This window comes from Danio aesculapii, chromosome 12, assembly GCF_903798145.1.
Source record: "Danio aesculapii chromosome 12, fDanAes4.1, whole genome shotgun sequence".
Taxonomy (NCBI): Eukaryota; Metazoa; Chordata; class Actinopteri; order Cypriniformes; family Danionidae; genus Danio; species Danio aesculapii.
In genome coordinates this window covers 28,651,598-28,672,875 of record NC_079446.1, presented here as the reverse complement: position 1 = coordinate 28,672,875, position 21,278 = coordinate 28,651,598, and the positions used below count along the sequence as shown (strand labels likewise).

At 38.3% G+C, this 21,278-nt stretch overlaps 1 protein-coding gene across 4 annotated transcripts; it reads right to left on the bottom strand.

Moving 5' to 3' along the window:
- Positions 1–206: 206 nt before the first annotated feature.
- Positions 207–21,132, bottom strand: fbrs (fibrosin). Of its 4 annotated transcripts, none has more exons than XM_056468997.1 (19): positions 20,737–21,132; positions 19,070–19,688; positions 18,092–18,280; positions 14,526–14,558; positions 14,059–14,088; positions 13,922–13,967; positions 13,302–13,650; positions 9,023–9,237; positions 8,712–8,923; positions 8,577–8,621; positions 8,329–8,424; positions 6,467–6,547; positions 6,331–6,369; positions 6,158–6,229; positions 5,530–5,689; positions 5,169–5,249; positions 4,893–4,976; positions 3,012–3,219; positions 207–2,883 (listed from the first exon to the last, which is right to left on the bottom strand). In XM_056468997.1, exons 2-19 carry the CDS (start codon positions 19,376–19,378, stop codon positions 1,431–1,433), a joined length of 3,702 nt encoding a protein of 1,233 aa, XP_056324972.1. In that variant the 5' UTR covers positions 19,379–19,688; positions 20,737–21,132; the 3' UTR covers positions 207–1,430. The 4 variants fall into 4 exon arrangements, with proteins under 4 accessions (XP_056324972.1, XP_056324974.1, XP_056324973.1 ...); XM_056468999.1 differs by having other exon boundaries at positions 6,467–6,532; XM_056468998.1 differs by having other exon boundaries at positions 13,302–13,647.
- Positions 21,133–21,278: the final 146 nt, after the last annotated feature.

The following is a 21,278-nucleotide window of genomic DNA, read 5'->3' as shown; positions in this document are numbered from 1 at the left end:
TTTACTGTCTGGGTGCCAACAACACTATCCAAGCTATTAACATGAACATTTTCATCAATTTTAAGTTTAGTTTATTTAGTTTAGATATTTAGTAAACATATTTAGATCTTCTGACTACTTAAGGAAACAATTGTGTAAGAATGTCTGGTGCACATCTATATTAAGCATTATGCTTAAATATATAAATCAATACACCAAGACACAAGTAAATAACCAACCATTTGTTTAATAATTAATCTCTGTGGTTTTCTTTTCAAGGGGGAGAGGGAACATATTTAAAATGTATAAAACTGTTTTACTCAAATAATTAATCCAGAATGTCCCATATCTTTAGACAAGAGTCTTTCTAATCCTACTGTTTAGCTGCAAGTAAGGGACGTGCACTCCTTGGGTCCAGTTGACATGCTTAGTGCCACTGAGTTTGAATGATGGTTGTTGGCAACACCCTCAACTGTGGAAAACAGAAAGAACAAACACACACACCCTCTCTCTCCCAAAGTATGAAGATGTTCAATTCTCTGAACTGTAGAGGCTGCCTTTGACACATACTCAGTACATAATCAGTATATTTCAGCAATGGTAGTGCTTGGCTGGACAATAATCATCACTGACTCATTTCAACAATTGAGTGCATTTGGTGAGAACTGAAACATGACATTATAACATAAACAGTGAATATATTTATTATGGAAGGTAATTAATGTTAACAATAATTATTACAAAAGCAATATCACTATTCTACTATATTCTAGCCCAGCTCTTCGGTAGAGTCAGACTAATGAATGGGAGACAGTTCTTTCCCTTTAAATTTTAAAATATTATCCAACAAGATGTACAGTTCATAATAACTTTTTTAAAGAATAAAATAAATCTTAAGAAGTTCATTCTGATGTTCACGGAAGTTGCCTAGTGGATGACTTAATTATTTAAAACAGATTGTGGACCGTGTGTTTCTTTTAATTCATACATTTCCCAACAGTGCTAAATCAGACAATGAAGTATTTGACTACTTCAGACAGAGTCCAATTTCTCCCTCTTCAAAAGCAAAGCTGAGGACCATAACTCTACAGTAGGATTTCTCTCGAGTTCACCAAGACAAACAGGTTCACAATTTTTGATCCATCACTCAACACAATCTGTCTTCATATTATTAGCAGTAATTAATAGTCTTAGAACATCCACAGGCCTCTTGTAAAGAAAACCCCTACATAAAAACCAGGGCACAGCAAGAGAGTACCTTAATTGCACCAACATAACCACAGTGGATAAATATATCAAACAGCCCTGGGAAGTATGTTTGCTCCCCAGATTGTTTCAACACTTGTGTATGGTCATTGAAGCTTAGCTCTTTTGGAGTATCCTGCAGAACCTTGCCATGTGAGGAGCTATTTCTTCCACAGTTCTGGAAGCTCCTCAAGCTTTACCTAGTACTATCTGGACTCGCTGTCTTTATGTGTGGCAAAAAGGGTCAAGTCTCCTGCCCCAAGTCTGGGTCCACGGGGTGGGGTAGCAGATCTGTTCACAGATGGAATGAGACGGGGTGGAGCACCAATTGACAATGCCCCAACTAGATTTGGGGTCTTGGTTAGAATGCCATTAGGTACATGTGGGTGTGAATGCAGATGCCCAAGTCTAGAGTAGAGATCAGGGTGATGGGATGCTTGTGCGGCGGCTCCAGCAGGATGGAGATGAGAGTGAGATAGTAGCCCAGCATGAAGCTGTTCTAGGTGGGCAGCATGAGATGGGCTAGGAAGATGTGGCGCGGCCAAGTGTGGGTGCATCCCGAAATACCGTACTCTCTCCTCCCGCAACATCTGAGCACGTTCTTCTTCGAATGGGTGGGGCATCAACCCAAACTCTGGCCTGCCCACTGAAGCAGAAGCAGCGGATGTAGAGGTAGGTACTGGTGGATGGTGGGGGCTGTTCGCCACAGCTGCTGCTACTACAGCTCTTTCCGCCTCAAAGTAGCGCTGTAGTCTAAAGTGTGGATCAGAGCGAAGTGCAAGGTGGGGATCTGACCTCAGAGTCAATATGTCTCTGCGTTGTTGCTGTTGTTGATGGATGGCCAGATCCCTCCAAGGGTCCCAGGGAAAGCTGGGAGTAGGTTGGGAATGACCTTGTGGAGGACCGTGTGGATGCGGCGCAAAGCGATCTGTTGCAGCACCTAATACCAGTCCAGCTGTGCCATAGTCCATAGCCCGTGAACGATCTAAAAGAGACAGAGGATGGTGGGGAGGGTGTGGAGTTGGAGGAGGAAGAGGCACGCCAGGTGTAGGTGTCAAAGAAAGGGTTGAAGAAGGGGTGGATGGGTGGTGTGGATGCCGACTACTGGGCCTTTCAAAGTTATGTGTGTAAGAGATGGGCACTGGCTCAGGCTCCTCTTTACGTTCTTCTTTGACCTTGACTTGGGCTACGAGCAACCCAGAGGCAAGTCCAAGTGCAGGTTTGGATAACGGAGTTGTGGTCCGATCAGGTTTCTTAACTGGAAGTGAACTAGAAGAGGCTGGACCGTTGTTCTCTCTTTGAGAAGAGTGGCTGGATTCTGTGCTGAGTGTGTGTGATGGCTGTCGGTGAAACAGATCCAGAGGAGAGGTGGCTAAAGGAACATTAGAAGGTGAGGTTGTGAGGATAGATGATGTTGAAGACCGAGGCCTGTCCGGAGCTGTGGAGGAAGCAGACACTGGAGGCCTGGATGCAGAATGGTGTCTCTTGTCGGACTCTCTTTCCCGTTCTCGCTCTCTGCTTTGGCCATCAGACTGAACCCCACTTCCACTGAGTGATCCTAAGCCATTCATATGTGAACTGGGGGTGCTGCTGCGGTGCTTGAGGGATGGGACACCAGGTGACATTCGCACAGGCTGGCGTCCATACAAGACACTGTCTCTGTGTGAAACAGTGGAGTCAATTAAGTGTAAAGTTATAAGACACAATGCGTCATGACAAATGACAAAAATCTTTGAAAATTAAAATTGCAGACAAAAATGTAATATAATGTGTTTTCAATGTCGTACCTGTCCTTTTCATCCTTTATATGAGTCAGTTCTCTTCTCTCCACTTCCTTTCCTCTATCATCTCTTTTCTCAGGGCCTTTGGCCCAAGATGATCCAGAAGGAAAAGAGGCAGGAGGAACATGCAGACGATTCCACGGATCGTGAGGGTTGCCCAGTCCTCCAACTGCACTTGCAGAGGGTTCAGTCTTATGCCCAAAAACACTGGCAGCTACAAGGATATGAATATAATCTGATTAGTCTTTGACTGAAAGAATTTAACACATAAAATACTAATTAAATGTGTTTAGTAAAGTTTAAATGTAAATGCTTTAAGTAGACTATAAAAGCTACACACTGAAGGACCTTAAAGGGTTTGTTCACCCAAAATTGAAAAGAATGTATTTGATTACTCACACTCATGTCATTCCAAACCCCTGAGACCTTTCAGATTTTCAGAATACAAATTAAGGTATTTTAGGTGAAATCTGAAAGCACCCTCAATCTACATAGCAAGTTTCACGACTCCTTCAAAGTGTCTAAAAATGATCAAAAAAATCCTCAAAACAGACCATATGGTTTAGTGGTTGATTTAAAATATTATTAAGCACATAAAAAATCCCTCAGATGTGCCTGTGCTTCAAGTAAAACAGAAAAAGTAAGGTTTGGGCATCCCAGGTATACATTAGTGCATATCGATCTCATGAACACACAATGAGGATGAGGGAACCCCTTAGGTTTAATCTGAAATATCTTAATTTTTATTCTGAATACAAACAAAAGTCTTAGGGGTTTGGAATGACATGAAGGTTATTAAGTAATAAAGTGATTTCTATTTTTGCGTGAACTAACTCTTTAACTGGCACTGCAATTGTTTAATTGATTGTATTTGTCCATAGGTTATAATAAAAAAAAAAATAAAAAAAAAACAAGTTTGCTTAAATTGTAAAATGTGACTGGAACACAGTTTAATCAGCAAAACTGTTCAACATAAATTCTAGAGTATGGAAGTTAAAGACTTAGTATAAACTGTATTATTTATAAATTATTATATAATTAAATAATTTATAATAATAATAATAAAATAAACATTTTGTTTCACCACTCAACAATTTTTTTTTGTCTGAATGCTGAATGAAATCATACACCACTAAGGGTGATGTATGATTTCCATAACTATGTTTTTGTAGTTAGGCCAAGCTGTAATATTTTATGGAGTAAAAAATTGTGACACAATATATTTTAAAAGACTGTTATCCAATAAAAATGAAAAACTGCTTTCAGAAAGGTTGAGAACCACAGAGTAGAGACCTGCACTCCTGCACACCCTATACAACCTAGTGCAGTGTTTTGAGGTTGTGCAGGTTGAAAGAGAATAAAATCATATGCGGAACTCCCTCAAAATGGATATGTAATTGAATAAACCAAGTAAACTGATATTTACCTATTATTTAGAAGCAAGAAGGACACATGGTTAAGACTGTTAGTAGTAGAAATCACTAACAGATGAATGTTTTTTCTTTCAATAGAAGCATTTTGTCCAGTCAACATTACAGGGTTATTATGACTAGCTTCAGACACAGTATTCACATGTATTTTGTACCTGACAAGTCAACTTGCAGCCACTCGAACTCTTCCACAGTGTTTCATTTTTGATTGGTACATACAAAACATTTCACTGAGCTCATGCCAGAGCCCTGGAAACATGATGGAGACACGAGTATGTAAATGTTCCTTAATCAGTTATTAATCTGTTAAAATAACAGATTTTTTTGTAGGAGTGGGCCAAAATCTTGCGGGACTGGGTGGGAGCAGCACTGAAAAATCTGTCCCAAGCAGGTCTCTACCACAGAGTCATGCCGTTGATTAATATATATCCCTAATATCCAAAATAGCATGACAAACCTATCGTGGGGCTGCCTAGGCCTCCAAAGGCACCAGAACCCAGGGCTCCCAGAGAGGAGAAGTGGGGTGAATGAACATATGGGTCTGCAACAAGAAACACGGCTATTAGTAATGATGAAACCAGCCGTCATTGTGCTAATAAACACAAAGGAAATTATGCTCTACAAAGCTAGCAAGTGAAGCAAGCCTTAAGAACAGAACTGCACAGAGCAACAGAAGCAGCATGTTTTATATTGCTTTTTGATGCCCCTTACTTTCTCGGAGACAATATCTTACCCAGATGTGCTGCTGGGGTGAGGAAAGAAGAGTGGGGCGTTGATGGAGGCATGAATGGTGTGGAGGACGGATTGACTCCACCTGAGAAGACATGGGTCAACTCAGACAAAAGCTTAAACACCCATAAATGGACTACCATTGAGTGTTGACATTTAGCCAAGTTTGTGCTTTATATCCTCCTTAAGCCTTTCTTATTTAGAGCCCTCACATAACAGCACAGGAGTGCTGTAAAATCCTTTAGTGAAGAGTTTTGCATTTGAAAACATTTATGCTGGAAACAGCTTAAGAACAATCACAGGCTTCAGACACCCGTGTCATTCCTAAATGAATCATCAACATAAGCATGAGGAGAATCACTCACCAGTGGCTGCAAACAGGCCTCCTGGTCTTGTAAGATCATGAGCTGGGCCAAGGGGACCACCAAGTGGTCCTAGACCTCCTAGTCCACCAATACCAGGGCCAGGTAGTCGTGGCAATAGTTCATTACGCAAGTCCAGCTTTTGTGGATCAGCGTGCATAAGCTGAGGAAGATAACAACAGAATGCAGGTCAACAGGACAAGCCACAGACTTCTCATTAGTCAGCTGTACATTTGTGTGTATTTGTGTTGTTATTTAAAGAAGTCTGGCAGCTCGAGATATAACAAAGTTTCCAATGTAAATGATAAAATACGTTTAAAATAATGTACAAGAAATAAAATACATTATAACAATTTTTTGTATATTTTCAATACATTTTAGTATAAAAAGAAAGTCATGATGTTTCACATAAAATTTTTATGTACACATGCTTAGTGAATGAGACCCATTATCTCTATATATAAAAAAAAGCAGTATGATGGTCATAAGTTTATTGGACAACAGTTATTACTAAGTTTAAATACTAGGAAATATATACCTGTTCATATCCCTCTTTATTGCATAATAACTATAAACACAATAAGTGACACAAGAAACACAAGAAGTAGAAAACACAGATCAATACAAAAACCTTGACTTTTTCTTGATGCCTTAGAATCATCCAAGCCACACGGACATGCATAGCACACCATTTTCCAGGTTTCTGCAACAAGATCATCCATGTACAGCAACAGAAATTGCAACTCAATCAGAGATTAACAACTACTTTAAATTAAGTGTAAAGCAAAGTAGAGTAAAACTTACATTACTGACTTTTGGTGGTGGTGCAAATGAATCTGTCAGCTGTGAACACAGAAGACATTAAACAAGAGCAACATGCGTTAATAAAGTATGGTGATTTTGATGTTTGATTCAAACGTTTATAACAGAGCATCTTTACCCTAGCTTTAGGTTGCAGATGGGGCGGTACAACTCCCAAACCTGAAGTCATCTCAGGAGCAGCTCCCTGAAGGGCAACAAGCTGTCAATAACAACAAACTATTGAAACCCACTGGATGGTTTCAAAATAAACCAGGACAAATTGGTGGATTGGTGCCAATCATAGGCTTTAAGAAAATTCAAGCAGTCACCCTGACAAGTTAGACTGTCCAAGATATTTAAAAGGAAAAACACTCTAAAAGGCCTTTTTACATAGAACACGATTAAACGGAGCAAATGTACGATAATCCTGAAAAAAAACAACAGATCCCTAGAGAGCTATTTGCAGCAGCTACAGTCATGGGTTACAATTAAATGCAACATGACAAACCAAGTTTTTTAGTTCAATCAGTATCTCGATGTTATCCCCATCACACTCGGAAGAAACAGGCCGCCCAGTTAAATTTTAAGCTTAAGAACACATGTCTGAATCAGTTGAACAAAAGGGTGAAACTTGGTGATGTTATAGCATAGAAAGCAGTACCAGAATAGTAAAGACTATTTAGGAAAGAATTAGTTGTAGATTGTTTCCCTAAGAACAGGGATAATTCAGATAAAAGTCACAGTGACTGCAAAAACATAAACAAAAAAATATATGTGGCAAAGAATGTGGCTTTAACAATTTAGGGAATTCCGGGAGTTTTCCAGGAGACAGAACAATACGGGAGATGGGCGGGAGATGCGTCTGAAATACGGGAGTGTAGGCAAGTATGGTCGTAACATAAATGTAAATTGAAATAATAAATTAAAAGGACAGTTTGTTTCTGGTCCCACAGTGGACAGCTGCCAAACAAGCACCACCTTGCATAAAGGCATGAATTTGGATGAACTTTGAAGTTTATTGATGTGTCATTAATATAATGTAAAGACCCCAGGGGTCGCAATCCAATCGAGAGAAAATAAAAAAATAATTCAAATGGCTGATTTTTTTAATGTAACTATTAAATAAAAATTTTATCCTCTCTAGTTTATGGATAAAGTAATTCTAATAGTTTTATCAAATATATTTGATTTTTGGAAACCACCAGGTGACTCCCACTTTGGGAACCACTGCTGTAGACCCACAGTTGTGGTTAGCGAGCAGGACTGGTAAGCCAAATGTTGCTGGTTCGATTTCCAGTTCCCAAATTTAGGATGGAGAGAGTGAATGAACCGTACTCTCTCCATCTTCAATACCCAGGTGAGGTGCCCTTGAGCAAGGCACCTAACCCTAATTGCTCCCTGGGAGCTGGAAGCAATAGCTGCCCACTGCAAATCTGACCACAAACAGTAAGAAAAAAATATATTACTGCAATTTAAAAAAAGTTTTAGAGATTTTAAAGATTAAGATTTTAAAACGCCTGTTACTGTTGTAATTGCAAAATTGCAAAGTTGTTTTTAACAACCAGTTAATCCAGTCTTCAGTGTAAACATTTCTTCTTCTTTTTATTATTATTGTCAACAATGTTAAAAACAGCTTAATAAAATTGTGGAAATAGTTCCACATTTTTTTTCTGTAATTCCTTGATGATTAAAAGGTTCAAAAGAACAGGGTGTGTAAACAGAAATAATGTCGCATCCGACTAATGCACCCTTGCTGTATAGAAAATAGTGTACAATATTAACTAAATATGCTGAACAACAACAACTAAAAACTTCTCCAAACAGATAACTGTAATTGAATGCATTTCCGTGATGTACAAATAACACATTATTAGCTCTCCTGGAACACGGATTTGATATTATATTAATATGAAAGCATTCTTCACCTGATTTTAATATTCATATATAAAGCTTTTAGATTTCAATATTCAAAACACAAACCAAATGGCAAGAAACTCTTACCTTAGGCTGAAAAGCTCCATGCAATGAACTGAAAGGTCCCGTGGACGGAAGAACGGGCTGTATTCCAGGCACAGATGGTGGGTACTGAGGAAAAAACTTTAAAGGAGAGAGAAGAAATTAAAAATAATTACAAACAAAAAAAACTTGCATTTCGATTAGACTTGAAAAGTTCAAAAGTTACAACCAATTTTATTTAAAATTAAGTTTCCTTAATACGAATGCACAAAACTATTCAAAACAACACTTACTGGGTGTCGAAACAGACCGTCTATCTTGCCTGGATACTTTTCAAACTAAAAAAAAAACACCACAAGAAAAATATCAAGAGGCATGAATGGTCATAATCGTCCACATTAAGAAATCGGCTACACTTGACCCATTACCAGTGGTGGTGGTGCAGCTGTAGGATGTAGGAAGTGTTGGTGAGTATGAGTGTGCTGGTGCTGGTGATTGTGGTGATGGAACTGGTAGGCCATAGTAGGGATGGATGTCTGGGCCTGCGAGGATCTGCTGGATGTCCCAGAGTTTGAGTTCGACACAGACGGCCCTCCAGATGCAGAGGCACCATTTGATTCTGTCAGGATCAGATCCTGATCTGTTAAATGAAAAGAACGAGAGGGGAAAATGTATCTTTCTAGACAAGAATATAAATGTTTTAGCAATGACATGGCAGAAGTCAGTTAGACAGCTTTACCTGTTGAAGGGTGGGGTGACACTTGCATGAGAGGAGGTGGTGGAGGAAGGCTGGGAGACGGTGTGAAAACAGCACCAGGACTAGGTCGAGAAGAAGGTCTTACTGTTCCAACACCCCCTGGGCCCCGACCTAGAGACACACTTGTAGCAGGGGTAGGTGGTCTGATCGAAGAAGAAGAGGATGATGAAGCTGGAGGCTTGCCTGAGGTACTGCTCCTAAGGTCAATGAGGAAAATCAATGTCACAATGCATATTCAAGTGTATGCATTGAGTAAAATTTAATACAGATTGCAGCAGCCTCTGTATAATTATGGTTTATAATCAGTGCTTTTCCATCCGCTCGTTAAGTGTAAGGTCACGAGAAAAGGCTTTCCGGTCCAAGCAATCTATCAAACTGAATGGGGAGACTCAAAAAATAGCCATGCCTAATATCAGATGGCCAGAAAGTTATTAATTTTTTATAAATTGTTAAATTATTGATGTCTGTGATGCAGCAAGTACAGAGACTGTTGTGTACACCATGATTTTATATAAAATTCACTTTATTGTGTGATATGACTAAAAAGTGGTCATAAATGAATATTTTCTCAATTCAAATGAGTAGCGGCTTGAACCCGGAAACAATATTTCATACCTCACCACTTAATAAGCGGATTGGTGGGTATGGTTCACTTTTTTGTGTACTATACTTGCTATTTTTATTAATAGCACCTTAGCCATATGATAATAAAAAAAAGAAAAGCAAGCACTGCAGATCTCTGATTGGCAAAACACAAAACAAGACTAAACGAGAGACAAAACCTTCAATGTACAATGATGCAGACACAGCAAATCGGCTCAGTAAAAGATCATAACCGTTATTATGTACTGACGTCATTTATATCATATTCTCTATATCGCTTCCTATAGCAAGGGAGGTGACCACGAGTAATTATAATGCTCCAACTACTTAAAAAGCAGAGAAATATGCACAATTCACTGTGTTTGCTGGAGAGTCTTTCACTGACACTGAGGTTACAGCAGATTTCAGGAGCCAAGGGGGGTGCGAGACGTTGAGGCGTGTACTCGAGTAAATTATGATAAAGATTTTTTATGTGTTCACTAGAGTGAATCTGATCAATGTTAGCTCCACATCTAACTATCAGGCACCTGTAGAGTTTATGCGTTCCAGTAAAACATATACAAATAAAATGGACCGGGTACTTTTTAAAATGAATGACGGTGAATGAGAGTAAAATCGGTGAGCTGTCTGACAAAAAAGTGCCCTTCTGAATCTTTCACTAACATCGAAGACACTACTGACTTTGCTTACATGGACATCTGTAATCTAGTTATTTGCCTTAATAGACAATAATATAATTAAGGTGTTTTTGTGAAGTGCTTTCATGTAATTTTGTGTGACTTTAACTGCAGTTCGGCAGTTTCACTTTCACTCATGAACATTTCATTCATGCTCCCGTGATAAACTGGGGTATTAGACGCAAATAAGGAGTAAGGACTGGTGGAAGAGTGTTATGGAATTTAATAATGCACGCCAAATGAAAAAATAAATAAAATTTCGCATTTTGCGATGCGTGTGTGTCTGCGGTCCCTTACGGACAGCCATGTGTGTGGATCTTGTCGGAAAATATGGTGAAAAGTCCTACATGACCGTAATAGTTTGATTGCGATGTTTACTTCAATAATGCCACTGATGTATGCATACCCCACATCTAGAAATTCCATTTCTGTTTAGTTCTGTTATGACTTTATCGGATTAAGGTAATCAAAAGTGAAATTGGCCCAACTTAGGGAGCATGTGTCCTAAAAGGTTGAAAACCTCTGCTATAAAGAGAAAATGAAAGCTGTAAACTCCATCTTTGCTTCTCTCTTTCACTGTAACCCTTTCTGTTGTGTGCTTAAACATAATCACCAATCCTAGGCGTTTAAGTACTCGCTCGACACCGAAAACAAGTAGGATAATATTTTCTTAAGTTTATTTGCTATAAATGCTCAGGCCGTTCTGTGCATGTACTTGAGTTTTTTGGTGTATATATATATATATATATATATATATATATATATATATATATATAAAGAGGGTTTTCTTTGAGCAGGTAAAATTAAAGGTACAGTTGATATATCTGACTGCTTGTATTAAAGGACAAAATTGTATTACAAATAATATAAAAATCTAAATATATTTATTAACTATAAATTTTAATACAAGAATTCCTGTGTTGTGAAGTACAATACAAAGTTGTGGATGGAAAGTATCGTCAATGCACCGTGATATAGAGTTGAACCAAATTGTTGACATGATAATTGTAATTGAACCGAACCGTGAGACAAGTGTAGGTTCACACTCCTAATTGGATAATATTAAATGTCTGTCGCAACTTAAATCATTAGACAAGTGGGAAAGATGCAGACGTTCCTTTTATATCCCTTTTCCACCAGCATAAAATGGGTGCTACTTCAGAGCTAGTGCTCTTGTTGGTTCGGAACTAGTTCGTCTGGTAAGCCTTCTAAGAACCACTTTGCTTTTCCATGGGATTGCGAACCACAACAGAGCCAGTTTTTCCCAGCAATGGAAACACATAAGCACTAAATACAAATACAACATGCATTGCTAATAATGTTAATCGCTTTGCAAATTTACCTCAACATTCAAACAGAGTAAATTCAACATGTTAGGGTAGCGCATCATAGTTTTGTATAGACGAAAATTACAAGCAAGAATAACGTGTTCCTGCAGCACCATATTTTGTATATAAAGAAATTACGACCAATTCTAACATGTTCAGTATTTTCTTTCACTGCTATTTAAAAAATGCTGCTCAGTGCTCACAAGCATTTGTTTGTCTCATTGATCGCAGTAACCCTGTTACTTCTAGCCCAGCAATGTTTTAGTGCTCCTTAAGAACTACTTTTCCTGGTTCAGATTAGGGCTGTGCGGTTTGGGGAAAATATCTAATTGTGATTTATTTATTTATTTTTTACAGATATCGAAATTTCAATTTGGATTGTGACTTAATTTTGTAAGGTCAATATTCTGTATTGTAGCTTCTTACTGTTAAAATGCAGTGAGTGTTAGTCAAAAAAAGGAACTGAAAAGATATGACTTACTCCAGCTTTTATTCAAATTTGTTTATAAATATTCAGAAATTAAACTCTACTTTTTCTCTAGATCAAACAGTAATGAGTTATGGCATTAGTAATCTCTAAGGTGTAACAGCTGCAAACAACTCTGAAATTTTACTTGCCGCTAGATTGAGTGTCACTGGCAATGATTTCAGTTTACTTTTTAGCAAGACACTCCTCATATAGCATCCTATGGTGCTTTTTTAGGTCCTGGTTGTTGTATTTCCTCGTGCTGTGGCAACAATTCTGCGATGAAGGACCAGTTTTTGTTCAGTGTTTTTGACCGAAATATTCCAATATTATTGACATGCTGCTTTTTTTTTATATGAATTGGTCTGCAGACGAATCAGCAGACGCCATCATCTCACTTGTTCGCACTTTCCTGTTTGTTTGTTTTATTGTGGATGTTCTGCATAGTTCAGTTGCTCAATTCTGATTGGACAGAACAAAAGTGTGCTCACTCAATTGGCTAGTAAGACTGTCACACACTGACGGCGGTCACGCATTTGGGAGAAATTATATAATGCCCATATATTTCATATCGCAGCCTCTTGCGGTTAGCTAATTGCAACGTTTCAAATCACGATTGCAGTTCGATTTGGATTAATCGCACAACCCTAGTTCAGATGCAGAACCAATTTGGATCAAGGCTTTGTCTCCGAACAAGCACTCAAACTGCCTCGGTGGAAAAGGTGTACTGTTGGTAGCTGAGGAACAGATGGGGTAACTTAGAAAAATGTCACTTGAATGTTATGTCTAAAATCCCTCCCACTTAAAAGTAGTCCAAGCAGAGAAGAGACATAGGGCTCTCAGCTCGTCACCAGTACCAAGGCGACCAGTCACAAAGCTCGCACTATGCGTCGTTGTGACGTGTAGTTACTTTTTAAGAGGTGCACGTCAGTGTTGGCGTCAGTCACGGCGAGGGCTATGCGACCGTGCAAAGGCTGCGCCAGGCCATACGCGTGTACTTGACACAGAAGTATGAATCAGCCTTAAGTAATGCAAGCTGAGCTGAGTCCTAACACATGGTGGAAAAAGTGGTTTATGATAGGAAAGTACTAGCTGACAAAATAAAAATGTTTTTTTGCGTCAGGATTTTTCCTAAATAATTATACCATAATAATAGTTTGGTGGCAAAACTTGAACTGAAAACTGACCTGTGGTTGTTGCCCATTGGGTACATCGATTGTGACTTTAAGTGGAAAGGGAGGAAATTCTTGTGTTTGTGCTGTGGTGAACTAGCATTATGGCGGTGATGGGGTCCACCATTTCCATTGCGCTGCTCAGGAAGTAAATTGGAGACAGAGGCTGTGGAATGGGCTGCAAGGCTAGGAAGAGAGGATGAGGTAGAGATGGGCTCGGGGTAAGGCTGCTCCATACTCCTCTCCTGACTTCTCTCCAGGCCAGAGACCCGGGGTGTGACAGACAGGAGGGGTACTGAGCTGTTTGAGGGCAAGAGAGGGCAACCATTGCCTGCAGCAGCACTTGCTGAGTTGGCGTTAACTGCTATGGAAAAAGAGAGGGCTACAATCAAATCTGTAATTTAGTTTCACATGCATTATAACAACAACTAAACAATTCATTCATAAAGCTTTATTTTGTCTTAACACAATTATGTAAACTGAATTCATCTTTATTTTAATTCATTCTGAACTGCAGTCTCATTAATTACCAATAAATAAATAAATAAATAAATAAATAAATAAATGACAATACTCTCAGTAAATGCCATCAGCTGGCAGAGAATATACACCTACTACTATCGGCAGACATTTACCTTCACTGGTGAAGACAATGAATGCTGGCTCCATATTGTCAGAAGCCTAAATAATGAAAAAAATCATTATTAAAAACACACATAAACACATATATAAATATTTAAATGCAAATTAAGGGTTAAAAAAAGAATTTTACCTTATCCCCTGATTCACTCTCTGTATCACACTGTGGGTTAAAAGAAAGAGTTTAAGTGACAGTCTCTCCTAAAAATGACCATTGACCATCATGAAAAGAAAAACTGAAGAAAAGAAAAACGGTTTAGATAATAAAAGATGTTCAAACACCAAATCAGCATATTGGAAATTAAGGAATACAAATTATGGGAATAAATTACACATTAAATTATAATAAAAATAAGAATATTTTTAAATTGCAATATTATGTCACATCATAACTATTTTTAAATTATTTTTGTTCAAATGATAGCAACATTAATGAGCATAAGACACTTCAAAGTCCAAAACATTAAAGAACTTACTGAAACCATGCTTTTGAACAGATGGTCTACAAAACACGTTTTAAAAGTCTGAACACATATTAAAGTCACACTTATGGGTGCCATGAAAAGAGCAATACACACTGAGAAGTAAAGAGCAACTCACAATATATCCTGTCTCCATGTGATTCCCAGATATCTACAACAGAAACACAAACATTAAATGAAATAAAAAGTAGAAAATGTCTAATTACATGCACTGCATAACAAAATAAATATAAATGTATATTTTAGAGCTGCAAGATGAAATGTTAGTTAAAAGATTGTGATCTCGAGTTGACCCCTCACACAACATGAATCCAGCATTTCTACAATTCTGCAGGACTATAGCGAAGTGGAGCCACATTGCTAGACAATATGGACACCGGACCTGAAATGGTGTTGAAAGAATCATTTTACTGTATTTATAAGGTAAAATTCACCTAAAAAGTCAATTCTGTCTTCATGTACTACGTTGCATAATGGCATATTCATGGCTGCAAAATCACATGTGCGCTGACACACTTGGGTTTGTTAAAGGATACCCAGCTGTGAATAACAGGTAATAAAGTTGTAATAACGTCCAGTTTGTTGCACAGGACAATTGTTTCACTTTAAAAGACCTCAGTCAGGGGTAGCACCGGTAGTAATTAGGCATGGGACGATAACCGTTTTCAAGGTATTTGGAAAAGTCAAGGTTTGGAAAAGTCAAGGTTTTAAAACTGCCAACATTTCCTGTTATACGCTTCCTATGGTGTATAAATAAGACTATTTTCCATTTAGTGTGAATGGAGCTCCGACGTATTACAGATGCCATTTTGTCATCATCACATGACATACCCGCTTCACTCCCATTCATGAAATCTCTCGCTGTGCATCATGGGATAGAGTAGCGTCCATCAGATGTTCACTTCAGAATCTCGCCAGAAGTAGTAGGTCATCTGGGTACTTCTCGCATATTGATTTTAGAATTCTATGAATTCGGACATACTACTCGGTTCACATTCTGTTTTTAGCATACTATATAGCAGGGGTACTTAATCTAAACCAATCAGACACACCTGGGCTAGATAATCAAGCTCTTAGTAGGCTTTCTAGAAACATCCTTGCAGGTGTGTTGAGGCAAGTTAGAGCTAAAATCTGCAGAACACCAGACCTTCAGGACCACGTTTGAGAACCCCTGCTATATAGAATGTAAGTATGTGATTTTGGACGCAGCCGTTGTGTTCAAAGCGGTCAAATAGTTATTGTTTTACCCAGACATTTTAAAAGAATATATTTTAGAGCAGTAAATCACAATACCATGATATTTTTATCCAAGGTTATCATACCTTTAGAATCATACCTTGGCCCATGCCTAGTCCTAATTATGAACTGGATATATTAGGGCTGTGCAATTAATCAAAAAATTGGTTTCAATTTCGATTTTGGCTTCTAACGATTATGAAAAAAAAACATTAATCGAGATAAAACGATTATTGCAGCATATACTACTCCCTTTCCAGTTGTACACATTTGTTGCTCTGCTAAGCTCAGTTTCACGTGAACATTACTAAAAGCATGTACTGTAATATAACTTTTGCAGCATGGAATGTGCATCGGTCATTGATGTACATTCGAATCATTCATGTTTTTAGAAGTGCGAATGAGACCGCATGCTGTTGTGTGTGTGTGCTTAGCCTCAAGAGACGAGTAAAGCACACACATATAAAGTCATCTTAATGCGAGCGCTTTAATGGTCAAATAGGTGTCAAAATGCGGTGTTTAGTGATTATTCATATTAACTCTCATTTGTGTAATAAACAAACGAGTTGAGAATCAAAAGAGATGTGAAAGAGAAACCATATATCAGAGACGCACTGCTCATAAAGTGACAGCGCGCAATATTCCTGCTGCTGACTGTTTTTAGCAATATTAATCAAACAACAAAAGGAGAAAATCACTCACTGCTTGACTGAAGGCCTTTTGTGGGTAAAGTTTTTTTCTTACAGTTAGGATGCTTAAAGCACAGTTTGTTTCATATTTTTATTATATTGTATTCCTTTCCCTTTCCTTTACAGGGGGAAAATAACTGTATACATGCAGCTGAAGTCGGAAATATTAGCCCTTCTGAATTATTAGCGACCCTTTCCCCCCTAAATTTCTGTTTAATAGAAAAGAAGATTTTTTTCAACACATTTCTAAACATAATAGTTTTAATAACTCATTTCTAATAACTGATTTATTTTATCTTTGCTACTATGACAACACATAATATTTTACTAGATATTTTTCAAAATACAAGCATTCAGATTAAAGTGTGATTCAAAGGCTTAATTAGGCAAGTCATTGTATAACAGTAGTTTCTTCTGCAGACAATCAAAAAATATATTGTTTAAGCGGGCTCATAATATTGATCTTAAAATAGATTTCAAAATATTTAAACCTGCTTTTATTCTAGCCAAAATAAAACAAATAAGCCTTTCTCCAGAAGAAAAAATATTATAGGAAATACTGTGAAAAAATCCTTGCTCTGTGAAACATTATTTGGTAAATATTTATTGAAAAAAAAAAAAATTCACAGGAGGGCAAATAATTTTGACTTTAAATGATAAACGTTTTTAATAATCGCAATTAAAATTATGACCAAAATAATCGTTATTATGATTTTGCCCATAATCGAGCAGTCCTAGCATATATGTTTTCTTGTTGTCAAAGTGACAATACCCACTGACATGAGCGGCACTCCACAGTGAAATGTTATGATAATACAGGTATGATCAATACAAAAAGCATTTTAAATAGTTTATTCTTTCATTGTGAATACAGTGAGGTGTGTGTGGCTTTTCTGTAGATCCAATAAATGCCTTTATCCACAGTGTGAGTGTTCTGCATGAGAATAACCACATACAGAGTGTCAGTGGCGGTATAACTACTATAGCCCATGTAAAGTTGAAACTCATAATCTCAAATGTCTGATTTTACCAGTGAAAATTGTCTGTTTATAGTCAATTACAAAGCGCAAGCATGTGTGTCTAACATAACAATTCAACTTTTGAATTATAAATAGTGAATCAAGAATCTTGATCTTTATTCTAAGCAAAAATATTGTGATTCTCATTTATTTCCAGAATCACGCAGCTCTTGTATATTTATCTTGTTTTTAAGGTGTTGAGTGCCCGTGGTTAATTATAAACCAATACATAGACCGGGACTAACCAAATAAACCAATATTTGACCATTCTGACATTACTGCATTAGCCATACTGTTGCAAATGTTATTCTACAGTATAAAAAATAGGTCTAAAGCCATGTATACAATGACTAAAAGAATTGGCAGTGCCAGTTTATACTGGTGGCGAGTAGATTTCAGAAATAATGACAATTTTACTGCTGTTACCTTGTATATCTAAATGTGCAGTACATACACTGACAGTGGCCAACCTGCTCTCCATCAGGACTGATAAAGCCCTTTCACTGCTGCTAGAGCAGTAATAGCATATGCACAAGTCATGCAAATGTCACTCTTTCTTATTTCTCCAACAATACGGCTCATCTCCCTCTATACTGCTCAATAGTTTTAGAAGAATCTACTTTTAATCTGATTTCTTTTGTTAGAAGCACATTTACACAAAGCTATTCAATAAATCTTGTACTTCATTTAATGTTAAGTTTTAGTAGATCTGTAAACGGCGTAGAAACTGCAGTACTTACCTTAGCATCTCCCTTTCTCTTCAGTTTAGATTTGATCTTCCTGCGCTGATCCCAGCTGTTGGTGTACGTAGCAGGAGGTCCTTCCTCCGGCTCTGACAGGGGCCCTCCATTTTCATCTAGGCCCCTCTTCCTTTTACTTCCTCTTCCCATTATGCCAGATCGCTCTGGAGGCTTGAGGGAACAGTCCATCTATCAAAGTAACAGCAGAACGTGTCAAAATCACAAATATATATGAGCTCTACACTAAGACTGCTGTCATTTTAGTACCTTGGCTTTTATATATTTCTCATTTGTTGCACAAAATTCTAATTTGCAAGTAGACATACTGAACATCACACTTGATGTGCTATTTTATCTATAATCTCTATACTGTACTGGATAATACCCTCACAAATATTAACACGGTTTTCACACTTCTAAAGTGATTCGTTTATGACTTGTTTTCAATTTGTGCTTGCAGATTTTAATTACAGCGCATTTTACATCAAAATGAGAGAATGTATGTTAGAGGGATGTGTTCATAACACTGTGAAAATGTATTTTTTAAAAGCTGTCCATAGTATTTTCTGAATGATGCAGTAACAACTGAGATATGATCAAAAAAGAAACAAGAATTTTGAACCTGACTTCATCTAATGTTCAGATCTTCATGCTAGACCAGCATGCAAATAAGTGCATGTATAACTAAAGAATGCCTCATTTGCATAATCAAGCATTACATATATAATAAAAAAAAGAATTTTGCAATTCTTATTTAATCAAGCAATTACATTAGTAAAGTGGTGGCTTTTAGTTAATTTATTTTACCTTATTCACATAAAGCGTCTTAAATCATAAACACATTTTGCTATATCAAATATAATTTACCAGCATGTAAGTGTAAACACATTACAATCAACACGTAACAAAAAACTGATTCTAACAAATCTGGTTAATTTTAAAGGGTACTATTTAAAGGTGGAGGATAAGCACACACACCTCCAAGGCCTCCAGGCTTATGAAGCTGGCTATGGCGAATCCATCAATGATGTCCTCCTCGCAAGACACCGATTCTCTCTTCCTCCGCCGCGGAGGCCGGTGTCTGGTCCCGGGGAAGCCGGGTCTACATTCTCCTCCGCCGGCGCGGAGCAGAGAGTCTCCTCGGCAAAGTTCTTGGTCCGAGGCCGAGGATGGCGACGAGGCCCTGTGCTCAGTGAGGTCCGCTCTCCTCCGCCGCCGCTCGCGGTCACGCTGCGATCGGGAGCGACGGCTCTGCCTGAAGCCTCCGCTCCGACTGGGACCGTCCATGTCAACGTCCGTACGAAGGCACTTAATTAAAACACACCCCGGTGCGGCCTGAGAGATTTTACAGCTGTTAAAGAATGAAAAACAACGCCACCAGAATCTGTGCAGTGGACCTCAGATGGAAATGTGCCTTTGGGTTCCTGTCTTATAATTTAATGAAGTCCAGCAGAGGCTGTATGGTGTGAACACACTGCAGTCTGAGTATAGTCATGTCTGGGCATCACCGGGCCTGTTTTATCCAACAACACAGCGGTTATGAAAGATTCCAGATAATCCACTTACTGTCTTTCTGTCAAGACATTGTCACTTTCGTCTGGGAAAGGGAAACAAAGTTAACCATCAGTGGCGCAGTGAGGCTTTTAAACGCTTAGTATGCTGCTTTTTACAAATTGAATATAAAGTACACAAAATAATAAAATACACGACTAAAATGGCAACCAAGGCATGACTAAAAATAAGCTAACGTTACCTCACAAGTTAAGGTTGTTTTCGTAAGTAAACTTAAATAAAAGGCAACTTAGCTTATCAGTGCTAGGTTTAATTGGGGCACAAATACAACATTTTATATGCTAAAATGTTTTTCCTGAATCTAAAGCAGATTAATCGGTTAATAAAGCGACGAGCTAAATCGCTCTCCCAGCTGACGATGTTAGCTTGCTAGTTACATTAGCCAACCCAACGTTAGTCAGGATTCGCGGATTAAAACACATTCGACTTTAAACAATCAAATTCATCACAATTTAGTTTATTGTACTGTAAACGACAGCATGAAAATTAATCGATTGTGATGGTGTCAATTATTCAACGATTATTATTTATCAGATGTAAACATCCCGACGAGGAAACAGTAAGAAACGGTAACGTTACGTGAACCATCTTACCACATATCAAATGTCATTTTAAAAGATTAATCACTCGTTTTACAGTTGTCTGGAGCGTTATTTCCATTCTAAAACATCTGTCGAGGGGCCCAAGGCTATTTAATACGACTCTAATAAAACAAGCTAACGATGTAGCTTGTGCTTCGTTGACACCCCACCTTACACTTCAGATTTAAGGATATAACCCGTATCACTACATAAAGAAAACAACAGATGAATGCACCTCTACTCATAACCATTTGTCTATTTAGAGATTTTAAAACAAACCCAGTCAGATGATAGAACAAACTAGCCCATTAGCTTTCTTTGACGAGCAGAGGAGAAAAGGGTACGTGATGCGATGGCTTTAAATCGCAACTCAAGTATAAAACCTTTTTCCGTCTTTGTAACCAAAACTAACCCACACAGTCTTGTTTTATTTACATTGCTCTAAGGCACGATCGCGAACAAAACAACAGTAATGTTTCCTATCACACCCACCACTCGCGCTGTATAGAGGGCCATTTTCCTCTGGCTTCTGCTTTCGTCCAAGCCTCCATTTAAAACGATAATAATATACAGCAGGCCCCAAAGCCTCGGGCTGGAGTTGCACCGATAAGGATGTTGAGCGAAGCCCCGTCAGCGCAGGCTGGGCTCCTCCTTCCGCGGCCCGCTGTGTGATCCACTGTGTGCGCTTAAGCTGGAGATTTCGCCGGCGTCCGCAGCTGGAGCAGCGTTTTTCTCAAGCATAACGTGAAAATCGACTTATGAAAGCTTGTTCTTCGTCCCGATCGTCAAAAATGGATTTCTTCATTTTATTTCGAAAGCTGAGGCATACATGAAGCCTGGGTGGATAACCAGTAGCAGTCAAACTGCATTGTGTGCTTCTGTCGGGGTTTCTTCCTCTGTTGATTCACTAAAGACAGGCTGTACTGAATACGACAACAGTACCGCCATCTACTGCCACTGAAGGGCCTACAATACTGGTAAACTAACAAATACTGGCTCAGATTCAGTCATTCCTACTGTGCTAATGATCATAA

Excerpts from the sequence above, each read along its gene's own strand:
- fbrs (XM_056468997.1), bottom strand. The coding sequence starts at position 19,378 with ATGGACGGTCCCAGTCGGAGCGGAGGCTTCAGGCAGAGCCGTCGCTCC. Across the intron at positions 14,089-14,525 it reads ACATGGAGACAGGATATATT|TGTGATACAGAGAGTGAATC; the intron begins GTGAGTTGCTCT and ends TTTAACCCACAG. Across the intron at positions 3,220-4,892 it reads CCTAGGCAGCCCCACGATAG|CTGCCAGTGTTTTTGGGCAT; the intron begins GTTTGTCATGCT and ends ATATCCTTGTAG.